The sequence below is a fragment of the Sinocyclocheilus anshuiensis genome, unplaced genomic scaffold (genome assembly GCF_001515605.1).
Source record: "Sinocyclocheilus anshuiensis isolate Anshui unplaced genomic scaffold, SAMN03320099.WGS_v1.1 scaffold94, whole genome shotgun sequence".
Taxonomy (NCBI): Eukaryota; Metazoa; Chordata; class Actinopteri; order Cypriniformes; family Cyprinidae; genus Sinocyclocheilus; species Sinocyclocheilus anshuiensis.
The window spans coordinates 255,406-271,505 of record NW_015546049.1 but is presented as its reverse complement, the minus strand read 5'-3'; the positions used below and the strand labels follow the sequence as shown (position 1 = coordinate 271,505).

General features: G+C 35.4%; 1 protein-coding gene across 2 annotated transcripts in view; it reads right to left on the bottom strand.

Annotated features, from left to right (window-relative positions):
- LOC107699090 (vacuolar protein sorting-associated protein 8 homolog) overlaps positions 1-16,100 on the bottom strand; it is a 124,155-nt gene that overhangs the window by 8,889 nt on the left and 99,166 nt on the right. For both annotated transcript variants that reach the window (XM_016500255.1, XM_016500256.1), the window contains 2 exons: positions 14,834-14,887; positions 10,697-10,777 (listed from right to left, as the gene is read on the bottom strand). In XM_016500255.1, the coding sequence (XP_016355741.1) occupies positions 10,697-10,777; positions 14,834-14,887 (135 nt within the window). The remainder of the gene's footprint in view (positions 1-10,696; positions 10,778-14,833; positions 14,888-16,100) is intronic.

Below are 16,100 nucleotides of genomic sequence, written 5' to 3'. Positions count from 1 at the left end.
ATTTTCGCCGCTAGAGGGCGCGTATTCAAAACAAACAAAGAAACAAAGGCTAGTTTGATGACGGCGTGACTGAGTGAGGAATCATGGGAGTTGTGGTCTTCATCCCCGCAGCCGATGCAATCCGATGGGACTCGGGCAGAAATCATGTTCATGGATGAGCTAATGTATTAAAGATTTATTAACGTTGTAGTATGAAGCAGAGTGAGGCTGAAAGCCATCGAAGTGAAACGAGGCCGCTGAACGAGCGCAGCAGCGGAGCTTTTATTATGCCACAGTCGAATGTTTCCGCTCCTTCCGGAAAGCAGTGGAAGTAAGCAGCGCTGTTTTATCATACTAGATACATTTGAACGTTCTGTTATAATGCAACTCTGTGCGGACGTCACCTGTCTAATAAAATGCATAGCATATTAAAGCGTCTTTGGCGTTTCCATGTTTTCTACAAAAGAAAACCGGAAATCGAGGGTGTATGACGTCATTGGCAGGCGACACAATTGCACTATGGACACGGTCCATGTCACTAGTTAAAATTGCTTATTTCTCTGGATTTAAACATTCTTCGAAACATTTGGGATAATGTAAGTATACAAGTCAGCAAAATATATAAAACTGTTCTAGTGGTTTTTGGATATTTTAATAAAAAAATCTTACATATTGTGCCTTTAAATTAAAAGAGACAAGATAGTTACATCGTTTTGGATACGTTTTATTCGCATCCAAAATGATGTGAACATTACGGAGCGCTCAACACTCTCATGCAGTGTGCTTCACTCACACTCAAAGGAGAAAGTCCAAAATGGACTCGTGTAAGTAGTAATAACTTTTGACATGCCAGGAAATTCCTAATATGGACAAAGGCATCCAGCTATCGCTGTAACTAAGCTGAATAACAAGCATAAACCATAACTGATGAAACGTGAAGACAATAAACAATTGCTACAAAATAGTTTGTGTTTTTCAAGTCTTCTCCAGGTAATAAATATGAATGATACAGTGCTAACTGACATTCTGTGATAAAAATGGAAAAAGTGTTTGTAGTATATAAACCAATCATAATCATAAAATTGTCATTAGGAAAATATATATAAAAAATATTATAGAATACAAATTACTAGTTATTTTCCAGCAGTGTATTTTATTTCTTAGCCAATTAAGAGAGATAAGAAAAGTTTTTTTTGTCAATTAGACAAACATACATAAATAAATAAACATTATTATTATTATTATTATTACATTTGACATTTCTGTGCCCCTCACTTCTGAAATGATTGGTACGATTCCTGCCCTGTAACATAACTGAATATAAAACTATAGCTATATGCTGCGCTATCATATCATGCGCATCCATTTTACGGATCAAATAGGTTTTGTGGCTCCATGTGAATTTTATTTGGTGGGAAAGAGGCCAAAACGGCTCTTTTGATGCTGAAGGTTGCAGACCCCTGACCTAACCCAATCTCTACCCCTAAACTTACCCATCACAGAAACATGTGCAGAACGCTAGATTTAAATAAAAACATATTTTGGCTGATTTATAAGCCTTTTTAACTAGTAAGGACCAGTAAAATGTCCTAAATAGTGGGTTGTCAAAGTATAATAATTATTATAATAATATAAGTGAGGACATTTGGTCCTCACAAGTACAGTCAAAGCACGCACGCACGCACGCACGCACGCACGCACGCACGCACGCACGCACACACACACACACACACACACACACACACCAAGTTAGTATTCTCAGGTGTTGGGAGTGTCTCTTTCAAAACATCAACACTCAATCTGCTTTTCACTTCTCATTTTAATTAACCGCTCTCTCGAAAAATCTGTTCAGTTCAGTTTCTTAATGCAAATCAGAATTTCATAATCTTCACCCAGACAAAGGAACAATGGGAGACACTAACCACACATGCACAAATACACACCTTGTCTGACGCTCTGGTCTTTTTTTCCATCTACTCATCCTCTGAAACCATTCACGGTTTAATTAAGGAGCTCAGAACTGGGCTGTGCAGTTCTGCTGTGTTAATTATGGGAAGTCTGCTGGGAATGTGCATGTGTGTGTGCTGACCAAACAGTTCTAATAAAACTCTTGAGGATGCTTGTGTGAAGGGATCGGCACAAAAGACTGTTTACTATCAGCCCTCATGGGAGACGGCCATGTCAATTCATGTCCCACCCTAAAGCTCTGCAGGGAAAACACTGACTGTTTGGGGTGGGTACGATTTTTTAATGTTTTTGATAGAAATCTTATGCTTATCAAGGCTGCATTTATTTGATCAAAAATATAGTGAAAACAGTAATATTGTGAAATATTTTTTTTACAATTTCAAATATCTGTTTTCTATTGTAATATATTATAAAATGTAATTTATTCCTGTGATACAAAGCTGAATTTTCAGCATCATTACTCAAGCCTTCAGCATCACATGATCCTTCAGAAATCATTCTATACTGATTTGCTACTCAAGAAATATTTCCTTTTATTATCATGCTGTTTTTTTTTTTTTTTTTTTGGAAACTGATATTATTTTCATGATTTTTTAAAAGAATAATTCACAACTTGACTTCTCTAAAATGTAAAAAAGCTCTTTGCTGTTGCACTGTACACATACTACACAATTCAGATTTTTTTTTTTTTATCTTTTTTTTTTTTTTTTTTTTTTTTGGAAACTGATATTATTTTCATGATTTTTTAAAAGAATAATTTATTTAGCAGCATTTATTTGAAATAAATCAAATGAAAAAGAAATATTTTGTAACATTGTAAGTGTTTTTACTTTACTGTCACTTTTGATCAACTGAATCTGTCCTTGCTGGAAAAAGGTATTAATGTCTTTTTGGTTTATTTTTGTAAAAAAATTTTCTTTTTATTTATTTCCTTAAAAAATTTTACCGACCTCAAACTTTTGAACGGTTGGGTAAATGTACCCAATTTCTCACTCCACGTGGCTGTATGAAAAAAAAAACATAGCACTCTGTGCAGTCTGTCTATGACGAATGAGTTCATCAGAAAAAGATAAAATGCACTGCGTGTTGACCGTGAAGTGGGATGAAAGCAGTGTCTTTCAATAGAGGATATGTATTCAGCGTCAGAGACCACAGCCTCTTCATATCCTGTGAGGAGATTTACTTAGAAACACAACGACTTACGGATAAATTTCTGTCACTCATACACAGAGGCAGGGAATGGTGTGGTATGAGGAAAGAGGGAAATATAAACATTTTTTAATGTCCGTTTTGTGTAAATAGGTGTCAATGTTTCTACTTTCAATCAGGGCTTAAACATTATTATTAGGTTCAAACTGACTGACAATTATCAAATACATTAAAACTTTGTTTTTGGCCTTCTTTGGTTTGATAGGGAGATTGGAGAATTGATGGGCAGAAGAAGGGGAAATGGTATTGTGTAATGACACATCTGAAGTAGTCTTTTTTTTGGGTTATCCCAAATGTGGCTCTTCAAGCGCTTTTTTTCATGATCTTTTTCTGTCTCACTTTTTCCACTTCATTCCTGTGTCCACTCCTTCTTTCAGCTTTGATCAAACTCTGAGTCTACACAGAGGAAAATATGACGGTTGGTGTTGGTTTAGACTGGAAGGATAGCCTCTCATGAGCACACAGCCATACACACAAGTAATACACACACACACGTACGCACGCACGCACGCACACTATAATTGTTGCCTCATGATTTTACAGCATCTTCCTTTTGTTGAATTATTAACATCTTAATTAATATCACAAAATATCATGAAAAATCTAAAGTTCCCTGATCTTTTGATAGTGTTCTATGTACTATTTAAATATATTGTAACTTTCAGAATGTAAAACTCCCTCCCAAGTTTCATTTATTAAAACTACGCTGTAAAATTGTCTTAAAGGGGTCATATGATGCTATTTTAAATAGGGATGCACCGATACCGATACTGGTATCGGGCCCGATACTGAGCTCCTGTACTCGTACTCGTAAAAATGCCCCGATACCAAACGCCGATACCACACAGCATGTGATAAGTGCCATATTCAGACAAAGAAACACCGACAACAGACAGCAGAATGGAGTTATTAGAGATTAAAGATGTCTACGAAGTATATGCATGCAATGACTATAAAATATTCAGTATTAATGCCTGTATAGCTGATTTGCGCCAGCTGGTAAACAAAGCCCGCTGAGTGGATTGAGCGCGTGGCGGCGCAGATGCGCAAGCTTGTCGAGTGAATATCCCTTTCTCACAGACATCACTGGAAAGTTTGTAGTTCGGTCGGATACGTCAAAAAGTAATAAGTAAAACAATGATCAAGTTACTTAATGGTAGAGAGGGAGGCGAAAGTGAAACTAACAGCCTGTGTGAAATGCGCTAGGCTGTACTGTACTTGTTTGTCCCTCTCATTCTGCACCAGTATAAATACGTGCACGCATTGCGCGTGTTTTGCTTGCTTCATGAGAGTTTCTGCATTATATGAGTGGCTTTGGAATATAAATCGCAGCAAAAAAAATGATCAGTGAAAGTAACAAAAACTTGTAAAATACATTTTAATGGGCATAATTAAGTGTGAAAATAACAGAAGGATATACAGTCAAACCAAAAATTATTCAGATTAATTATACCAGATATAATTTTTGATATTTTTTTTTACTAGTGAATGTAGGACACTATAGTTCATTTATGTAACTTCTGGAAGGCCAAATAAAGTGCTTTTGCTTTCGCACAGAAACACACAGCGTCTCCCTGACATGGCTGCATCAACACTACTGTGTTCCTGAAACCACGCCTTCTTTCTTTGTGTGCACATTTGGGCGGCATTATGCTAATATTTCCACATAGTGATGTAGATATGTGGGGGCGTGTTAGAACGAGCCGTTTTAGGTAGGTGTGGCTGACTCTTAACTTTTATAAAGAATATCTCTTTGGATTTGAGACTTTAGTCTTTGCAACTTTACAGATCTTCTTTATGCACCAAGAGCTTGTAACACTCCAAAGAGAAAGGAAAAATTGAAATAGCATCATATGACCCCTTTAATCCATGTTAAATGTTAAAAGTGTATATGTACACACAAATGTCATAGGTAATACAGCGGAAGCAGGATATTTACATTAGATACTGGCATTCCTGAACACCAAAAGAGAACATAAATCTATTCAAGCTGGAATATTACTAACAATAAGATGCATGGGATATCCATCAAACTGTGGCTGTGTGGAAGAACATATTTCTCTGTCTAATGTTAAAACAGCTTATATTTACCAACGCCACCCTATTCATAATAAGAGATAATATTCACTATGAAAAAAAAAAAAGCATTCCTATGAACCTACATACACTGAAGACAGAATATGATAACATAAGTTTTTTTCCCCAAACTTTTTCCCTTCATTTTATATTAGTAAAATTCTTTATCTGCTGAGTTGGAAGGTGTTTTGCTTTACGACAACTGAATTTTATTTGTGCATTAAAGCAAGGGAAATGGTTATTACCCGCTGCAGCAAAACAAAAAATATAACACCCTTTGACTATGTGGACTTCAGAATAAAATGACCCCTTTAACAGAGCCCTTTCAAGTAATGAGTCACTTTTATTTAGCTCTAGACTTTGGGGACACTTACGGGACCTAGAAAAAGTTGCAACCCCCTTTTTGTATTAGGTCTGCCAAACTTACTTTAGAGGATTAAAATGTTCTGGTCTCATCAAACCTCTTCCTTCCAGCTGTTGAGTCTCAGAAAACAGATATTTCAAATTGTAGAGGAAGGGATGTGAGAGAGTTTTTAAGGTGTGAATACTTTGCATTACCTGCACCATCCACATACTATGTGTTGTATTCATAATCATTGATATTCACACTGAGTACATGAGCCCGATTGTTCATCTCTCAGAAGCTCAGTTTGACATGATGTCATGTTTAGAGTAGTTTGTTTCCTCATTACAGAGAGTGTGAAGTCTAGCACAGAGACAGGAAAAGAATGACAGCACATTCACAAACACACTTCAGCATGTCACGTTCTGTAGATAAGCGTACACAGCAGCAGTCTATCTACTTCCACTCTTAAGGCTGAGGACAGATGTTGAGATTGAGAGTGTGCTAAGAGTGATACTGTAACATTGACTTCCTATTTCTTTAGAGGATTAGAGTCAAACATTCCCCACACTGTGATTGCAACATCACATGATCAAACTGACTAGATTGGTTTGAGCTGGTTAGGGCTGATTGGTAATATATTTAACAGGACAATAATATCAACAGCAAGTCTTCAATAGGCCACTATGGCTCTTTTTACAACTAAAGTTAGATGTGACCACATTTATATGTGAAAACACAAACTGTTATGAATAACGTGAGGTTGTATTAAGTGAAAATTTTTACTCAACTTTAAAAACATTGCTGTAGGGGTGTTGCAGTATCCGCACTGATGATAACCATTATACAGTATTACAGTAAAAAAAAAAAAAAAAAAAAAAAGATGTTAATACTACACATACGATATTATTGTAAATAATCCAGTGACTAACTATCTGGTTGAGGCTCCAACACAGTGGGTTGAGCCAGTGTGTAGCTGTCGCACAAAATCATGTCAGAGGAGATGACAAGCGAAATATTTTTGGATTCTGTAAAAAAGTTGAGGTGTTAGAAACCCCAGTCTGCAGAAAGTGCTTATCAACAGTAATTCTAAAAACACTTTAACTGAAGCCTTTATGTATAATGCACTTTAAGAGTACTCATAATCAGTGTTGGGCAGTAACTAGTGACTAGTAACTTAGTTACTGTAATAATATTAATTTTTGAAGTAACTAGTAGTGTAACTAATTACAAATAAGATTTCAGTAATAATATTACAGTTACCATCCATAAAACAGCGTAGTTTCTTTTGATGCCTCAACCCCGCTGATTTAAAATCCAACAATCAAATAATTTCTGAAAATAAATCCTAGATTTATTTTCATAATTTCCACGACTCGCACATGCATGTGATGTCCCCAGTGCAGCAGGCAAGCTTGGAATATGGAAAAGCTTACATTCAGCAGATAGAAATATTGCATTATATTGATTTTGTCAGGAAAAAAGATGATCTGAACACTGTTGTGTAAGTTGTGGCTTTACTTTACTCTGGCATTACATCCCACCCACATCCCTCTGATCAGCATGTGGTACATTATATTACTATAATTAAAAATCTTTTTGGAAAATTAAACAGTCTCTACAAAATGTGATTTGATAAAATACATAATGAAATATAATCGTATATGGGTACCGGAGAAATTACAATTAGCTTCAAGCTACACATGACAATTAATGAGATTAATACAACACTTCTACTTGAATGTCACTATCAATCACTATTGAGTGTTTGTAATAACTTCTGACTGTGATCCAATGTGGATTTTGGTCAAATGATGAGGCAGAAATATGTTGTTAGTAACATTCTAGATTAAGAATTTTATGTGGAAGATACACAGTTACAACTTCTGTGGGGCGTGAAGAAAAGGTAATGTAACTAGTAGTGTAACTAATTACTGTTGCCAGAAAGTAATAAGTAACAATATTACTTTTGAAAGCAGTAACTAGTAATGAGTAAAATATTACATTCTTTGAGTAACTAGCCCAACACTGCTCATAATGCATGTTGTAATGCATTTTTATCTATTCTTAAATAATTGTAACTAAGGGTAAAATGCATTATATTAATATTTGTATTACTCTTGTTACATTTGAAATAGGTTGTTTGTCATATGGTTTAATAAAATATACTTTATAAAGGTAAACAATGAATGGATAATTATTACAACGTAATATATCTGTGGTTACTATTTTTCATGAGATAAGACAATGCACTGTAAGATATATCACAAGGCCAAATGAATGCATTAATACTTTTATAATGCATTATATATAACGGGTTAAAGTTCTTTTTGGAATCTCCTGTTAAAAGATAAATAAATAAAAATTAAAAAAATCTGACTGAGAGCATTATTTATTTATTTATTTAATTTCTATACTTATTGCGCTAATTATTTGGGCCACAATAATCATGTAGTAAAAATCTGCCAAGGACATTCATGTGAAGTGTGAAGTATAGTGTAACCTCAATTCATATTACTTAACACATAACAAAAATGCATTTACACCATTAAATGTGTCATAATCCATGTCAGACCACCTACAAATACGTTTTCAGTGATTCGATCAAGACCCAATCATAATGTCTCATTTTATGACAGTAAACGAATATTAATTACAGGTGTAAATGGGGCAATTGGCCTCTTTTATTCAAGGACACATTTAATTAAAATGCCATTTGACACTGAGGCAACTTAGTTTTTAGTCAGCAGCAGTCAACATGGACCTTCATTGGATTCTGTTGAGTGTCTCTATGTTTGTGTGAGTTTATGTGGGGGTGTGTACATGTGGGTGAGAGTATATGTGAGTGCATCTGTGTGTATGTGATGGATAGAGCTGTGAGTGGAAATAAAGGCATGAATAGAGTCCAATACTACAAGTCTCTAATCTGGAAAATGTATATAAATATAAAAGTAAGGGGGAGAAGGATGGCCTTCCAACCTCCCATATACACACATGCAAATGTACTGTATATGCGCACACCTGATTTTAAAACTGGACCACTCAGATACAGCATGAGTAGTAGACAGATGTGACCGTAGGTCAGAGGGCAGAGGACTGTGTGAGTGTGTTCAGACAGGATACTGACAGTCAAACACTTGAACAAATGAAGACATTCGGATTGTCTCTGTCTGATAAGTGCTGACCCATAAACAGTTAGAATCAATGACTCCAGTTAATATACAAAGGCAACACATACACACACATTGCATTGCATAACAATCCACTTTTATGCAATAATCTTGTAAGGCACTGACACATGTATTCTCAATGGCTGAACTGAAAATCCCACAAAATCTGCAAAAGAGCTGCAGTTCAAGCGTTTACATATGAGGGGCGCAACCACCAGGGGGGCGTGGGAGTTTTGCAGAAAAATTGAGAAAAAAAACAACACAAAAAAAAACAGAAACCACTGTGTCAACCGCATTTAAGTGTGCGAAAGGCTTTCTGCCTTTTATAAAGCGGCGCCAGTCGGCAATTCCTCTAAATCTTTCTCATTCAAACCATTTACTTTGCACCATCTAACCCAGCCCGATACAGAAGATCCTCTCCATCGAAGAGCATCGCTTCAGCGAACGGCATCACAAGCTGCTAATGTGAACTCAACCTTCAACAGCAACACAAATATCGTGTCTACACTGGATGCAACCGTTGTTGCTGCAACAGCTAAAATCTGTCTATGCTGGACATGACAATGTGACCGATGCAAATCCATTTGTCCTTCCATGTCAGTAGTAGTGCATGGGCCGTCAGCTTCCTGTCGGGATTTGTCGTATTGCACCGCATTCAATTGAGATGGGTTCAAATTGTCTTTAGTCACATCGTGTTGTGCTGCTCACGTCCGGTGTAGACATGGTTAAAGTGAAACAACTGTATGTTTTTTTTAATTAAAGGGGAAGCATGACCAAAAATTTGAGAACCACTGCCTTAGAGAATTTGCAAGGTTTAGCATTAAAAAAAAAACTAGAAATATCATAAAAACTGCATTTGGTTTACTTATTAATTAGTACTGCAGAACTTGATTTTATTTTAGTACTGAAGAAGCTGCATAACAGACATTTACAAATATTCCACAAGACAAATAAATGCAATTGTTGAAAGTAAAATATTCCTATGAAGTCTTGGTTGTTAGTATCATGTACTGCTTCCGTGAGTACTATCCATGACTGCTTGCAGCCTTTTGTAATAACGTAGTCCTTCAGTTATCCTGAAGCTGGATCTCAACATCACTGGGCCAATGTTGGGATAAACTCAACTAGCATGCAAGAACTTAAAGTACCTGGGGGCTTTTTTTCAAGAACAGCCCACAAATGTAATGTTCTGGACAAACCAGGGGCTTATGCACTGCTATCACAAAAGGCTGCAAGCAGTTATTGATGCTCACGGTGTCAACACCAGATATTAATAACCAGGGTATGCACAGGTATGTATGTATTGAACAGGATAATATGTTTAAATTAAGTAATTTTTTTGTCTTGTGGGATACGATATCATTCAAATGTTTGGGGTCTATAAGATGTTTTTTATTATTTTTTTTAAAGAATTTAATACTTTTATTTGCCAATTAAATTGGCATTAAATTGATCAAAGTGAAAGGACATTTACAATCTTCACAATATTTCTATTTCAAATAAACCTTGTTCTTTTGAAGTTTATATTCGCGAAATTATCCTGAAAAATAAAATGTCATCATTCATCGTTTCATCATCATATCATCGTTTTCACAAAACAAAAAAACAAAAACATGAAGCAGCGGTTTTTAAAATTGGTAATAAGAAATTATAAGAAAACAGTTATTTTAAATTGCAATATTTCACAATATTACTGTATTTTTATTTAAAAAAAAAGCAGACTTGGTGGACATAAGAGACTTTCAAAAACATTACAAAAATCTTACCAACCTCAAACTTTTGAACTATAGTGTATACATCAAACAGCTTCACCATAACTAAAATAACATTTTTATGACAGTACTAAAATGCTATTTTTTTTTTTAAAGAAAGATAAACAGATTCTGCAAGTGGCATGTCAACATTTGAGTACTGTGAGAATGGAAAGAAAAGATTTTAAGGTCAGCCGTACCCTAGATGGTCCTCTGTAGAGAGCGCGGAAATGATCCCAGGCCTGTGTCTGCTGGGCATCCAGAGTGGCTTCAGTCAACATCTGCAGAGAGAAAAACATACCAACATAACAGCTCAACATACTCACAGAACCAAAACACTCCTGACTCATCCTCCAGCTAAACCACTTTAGAATGACCAGAGATAATCCTAAAGACAATTAAATGTAACATTTTGGTGAAAATACACCAGCAACATATATAAAAAACATTAGAATGTGAAGGGGCAAGCCCTGCTGCCAGATATGGACTTGATAAATAGCAAACTGCGCAACTTCTAAATAAAACCCTTCAAGAATCAGAGGAGTGTTAATTGCATCGAATGTGACATTTTCATACACAAGCCTAAGATGTGGGAAAGAAAAGTGATTAAAGCCAGACGGATGTGACATTTAAAAAAAAAGCAATATCAAGCTGTAGTAGAAAATAAGTAGTGAAATGCTTTGAGTTTGCTTGCCAATTAATTGTTTATGTGGTCTTATGCTGCTTCTTGCGGCTGTATGAATTTGAAGAATTTACACAAGTAAATATACATTATTTAATCTATAATAATCCATATTTAATCATTGTTGGACCAGATTTACAGACAGGCCCATGATACACAGTGACAGGTTCACTTATTTAAAGACACATTCCAGTGACCTTCACACCGATCAGAATCATTTCATCACTTGGATTTCCTCAAATCAGCCTTCAGTGATCCAAAACCTCTCGGTCTCTGTCATCCGTCAATGACTTCTCCAGTCCCAAAGGCATGAAGTCAAGCACGCACCCTAAAGATCTGCCAAACTTCACCCAGAGACGGTTTTCAACAGAATGTTCCAGAATTAAACAAAGTGCATCCTCACTTTACCTCACTGGGTCTCTATATACTGTATAATCAGTCGGTTTTGAGTGGCACAAAAGACAAATGCTACTGTCACTGCAGAAAAGTAAATGCAATTAGTGCGCCCTCCCTTCAGCAGAAAGAAGGAGATGAACATTGTCACGCTGTTTCAGCTGTCTCTGTACGCAGGGAGCTGAGCTGGAGGAAGTTGATTTTGCGTGACAGTGTTGTGGGAAAGGTAGGATAATTTGGTGGAGCGTTCATTAAATCCGTTATTTACGCATGGCTTAATTAAATAAACCAATTACACACTTTTTGATAGCCCAATGTATTTCATTGCTTAAAAAAAAAACAAACAGTAAAAGCCACTTTTCTGCACCTCGAGACATCAGGAGGAGCATTTCAGCCAACTAGACAAGGTGTTGAAATTGTTTAGAGAACATCTGATTTAATTCTAAAGATCTGCCATTTTCTCTTTCTTCTCATAACACTTCGAAAAAAAAAAACTGCATCGAAAAAATATAGTAAGAGTACCATAAGTATTTTTAGTGAAATGTCTGAGAATTCATTGGTGGCTATACCAAATATAATTGAGGTGGTCGATTTTACCCATTCAGTTAGAAACATATGCTCTGGGGAAAAAATGTGCCTCTACCTACATTTTTGCAAAACTTCAAAAATGTACCAATATATACAATTTACCAGCTGAAGTGAACACTAAAGGCAGTAAAACAACTACATTTATTCCTGATAGGCATAACAAATGTCCACATTTGCATCATATACCAGCTCCATATAGAAAGCTTTTCTGATGTAGTAAACCATCTCGGTACCTCACCTGGTTGCACTTGTGATGTGTCTTGAAAACTTGAAACAGTCTGCGAAACATGAGGCATGATAAAAGAGCTTATAGAGGCTAGATAAAATGGCATGGTTGCTTTAGCAAATGCATTTTTATCTTCTCTTTTATTCTTGTTAACAGTAGCAGTGAGGTTTAGTGGGGGGGGGGTATGTTATTTTTAAATGCGATAGAGCATTAACTTTACTAGGCGTCAATCATCGAATATATCATTTTCAAACTGCTGCAATACATACAACAACCAACGTAAAATGTTGCCACATTCACATTCAGCTGTTTCGGAGAAAACTGAACACAATTGTAGTGCCACTCACCGGACATTTCACTTTGAAAGTGTCATGAAGTATGCAAGAAGCAATGTAATATCATTCTGCAGAAATGTCACCACAGGCACGTTTTTTTTTTTTTTTTCCTTCTCAATGAGCCTGGGTTGAATGAAAAGTAATGTAGGTCCTGTAAGTTCAATAAAATATATGAATAAAATAATATATTATTTAAATAAAATTACAATTGAAAATAAATATAAATAAATAAAACAGATTATATTGACTTCTAAAGTCACTGTTGTCTGGCACAACAATATATCTGAATTACTTTTATTTGTGGACTTTTCTCAGCAATTAATTGTGATTAATCCAATTAATTCATCTGCTTGTCATGCAATTATTTTTTTTATACCCGAATATGTATTTTTCTTTCATGTATGACATTTTTGTATGGGTTTGAGTACATTCACGCATGTAAATCTTTATCTACGCATGTAAAAATCAGTTTCTACTCCAACAGCACTGCATTCGAAGATGAAAAGGAGAGAGACAGAGAGAAAAAAAAGCACTGTGTGTCATCCTGTCAGCCTTGTTATCATTAGCATGCAGGAGTTCTGAAGAATTACGTGTTAATTAAAGCAAAAGTCCCTCACAGGTATAATTCTGTGCGTTAGCAGGTTTCAGAAAACTTGGACGTGAAGAAAAGTGCTGAATTTTGCCTGTTACAGATAACACAGTGCTTAGTGATGCTAATGGCTGAGGGTTTATTGAAGGAGAGAGAGGAACCACAGGCCCGTTTTTTTTTTTTTTTTTTTCCTTCTCAATGAGCCTGGGTTGAATGAAAAGTAATGTAGGTCCTGTAAGTTCAATAAAATATATGAATAAAATAATATATTATTTAAATAAAATTACAATTGAAAATAAATATAAATAAATAAAACAGATTATATTGACTTCTAAAGTCACTGTTGTCTGGCACAACAATATATCTGAATTACTTTTATTTGTGGACTTTTCTCAGCAATTAATTGTGATTAATCCAATTAATTCATCTGCTTGTCATGCAATTATTTTTTTTATACCCGAATATGTATTTTTCTTTCATGTATGACATTTTTGTATGGGTTTGAGTACATTCACGCATGTAAATCTTTATCTACGCATGTAAAAATCAGTTTCTACTCCAACAGCACTGCATTCGAAGATGAAAAGGAGAGAGACAGAGAGAAAAAAAAGCACTGTGTGTCATCCTGTCAGCCTTGTTATCATTAGCATGCAGGAGTTCTGAAGAATTACGTGTTAATTAAAGCAAAAGTCCCTCACAGGTATAATTCTGTGCGTTAGCAGGTTTCAGAAAACTTGGACGTGAAGAAAAGTGCTGAATTTTGCCTGTTACAGATAACACAGTGCTTAGTGATGCTAATGGCTGAGGGTTTATTGAAGGAGAGAGAGGACGAAGGGATGCCGGAGAAGAGGAATAGGTCAAAAGGTTCATGTCACTTCCTGTCTCGTCTTTAAGGCACACTGTCACATTACATAAAACGCCAAGTCTCTTGACCGACAAGCAATGAATGCTCAATGAAGAGAGAGAAAGAGCATGGCTCCAAAAGAGTGAGAACCCAGAGACAGAAATGTGGATGAGAGAGACAAAGATAGAAAGAAAGAGACAGACAGACAAAGCAGGACTGTTTCATCACTCCATTCCTGCCAGTAAACAAATGCATGAAAGTAGGGAGAGTGTAATGCAATCATAAGCAAGCTAATTTGCTTTGAACCAGCAGGGAAAAAGCCATTTACGCTTCATGGATGGATGAACACACAAAAGGCAGAGTGGAAAAGAGCTATGATTCTCCGTCTAGCTGAAGTAGAGCAATGATACACCTCTAAAAGTGCTGGATTTAGTCAGTTATAGAAAAGAGAAAATGCAACACAATATTGAAACTGTTTATTGTAAAGGTCTGATACCAATTACAAACTAAATCTCAAATCTAAATTAAATTAAACTGCAATTAAGTTTGTGGCTAAATGAACTGTCAATATAAATATAAAACAATTTAAAACAGAACCTTTCTTTCAGCTGACATACGATTTAATCATCTTAAACTAATCAAGTCCAGTGTAGTTGTAGAATGTAATTCCACTCACTTACCTTTCTCCCATGAGCCTCTGTTACAATCCCACGATGAGCAGACGTCACTTTGGTCTGAAACACATGAGGTGACAGGTTAAATGTGATTGACAGATTATGACAAAAGCAGTGCAGCGATACAGACTCGAATACAGATCTGTTATAATAATTTCCCAACTACCCTTACACCTTCATCTGGTCATAAAAAGGTGAAATTATCTGTCAAGAGGGTCTGCAGCAGTCCTCTCTATGATATCATTTGCTGTTTTATGTTTAAAAAAAAAAGTGTTTTATGTTTCTGCATGTTCGTCATTCCACATGATTTTCTTCTTCCAGACAAACGTTTTTAAAATATTAAGCAGCAGTGAAGCTTTTGTAAAAAATATAGATTTTTCTAAGAAAAAAAAAATGTAACTACTACTACTAATAAGCTTATCGTTAAGAATTTTATTCTTTTAATTACTCGCATATGGAAATGTAATGTATGACATATACAAAATTGCCCTATATCAAGAGTTATATTTCCATATACGTTACCTTTAAGGCCATACATTATATTCACATTCTGTAACAGGCGAGCAGGAACGAGATGGAGTGAGAATTCAAATGCGAGCACAAGTTTATTTGAAAAACACAAATATATGTGACCCTGGAGCACAAAACCAGTCTTAAGTCGCTGGGGTATATTTGTAGCAATAGCCAAAAATACATTGTATGGGTCAAAATTATAGATTTTTCTTTTATGCCAAAAATCATTAGGACATTAAGTAAAGATCATGTTCCATAACGATATTTTGTAAATTTCATACTGTAAATATATCAAAACTTAATTTTTGATTAGTAATATGCATTGCTAAGAACTTAATTTGGACAACTTTAAAGGTGATTTTCTCAATATTTAGATTTTTGTGTATAGATCTCAATTTTAAAAAATGTAAACCTTATGACTGGTTTTGTGGTCCAGGGTCACATATACAGTATATAATCCAATCCTGGAACAAGAATACAATCCACACAAATAAATCAGCTTGGAACACACATACTGTATAGGACCAACGACCGACCAATACAACTGAAACACAGGGGTTTATTTAGTCACTGTATGTATGAATTGCATTTGCCTGTATTGCCTTTATTCATTTTTGAATAAAGTATTAGATTATCACATCACTCACCCATTAATCCTGCACCTTTATATTTATTTTTTCATTTACAGTACATCACCAACTGTCACACTTACAGAAATGTAACATTTGTTTTTTTAAGGTGCAGTGCCGATTCAATCAGC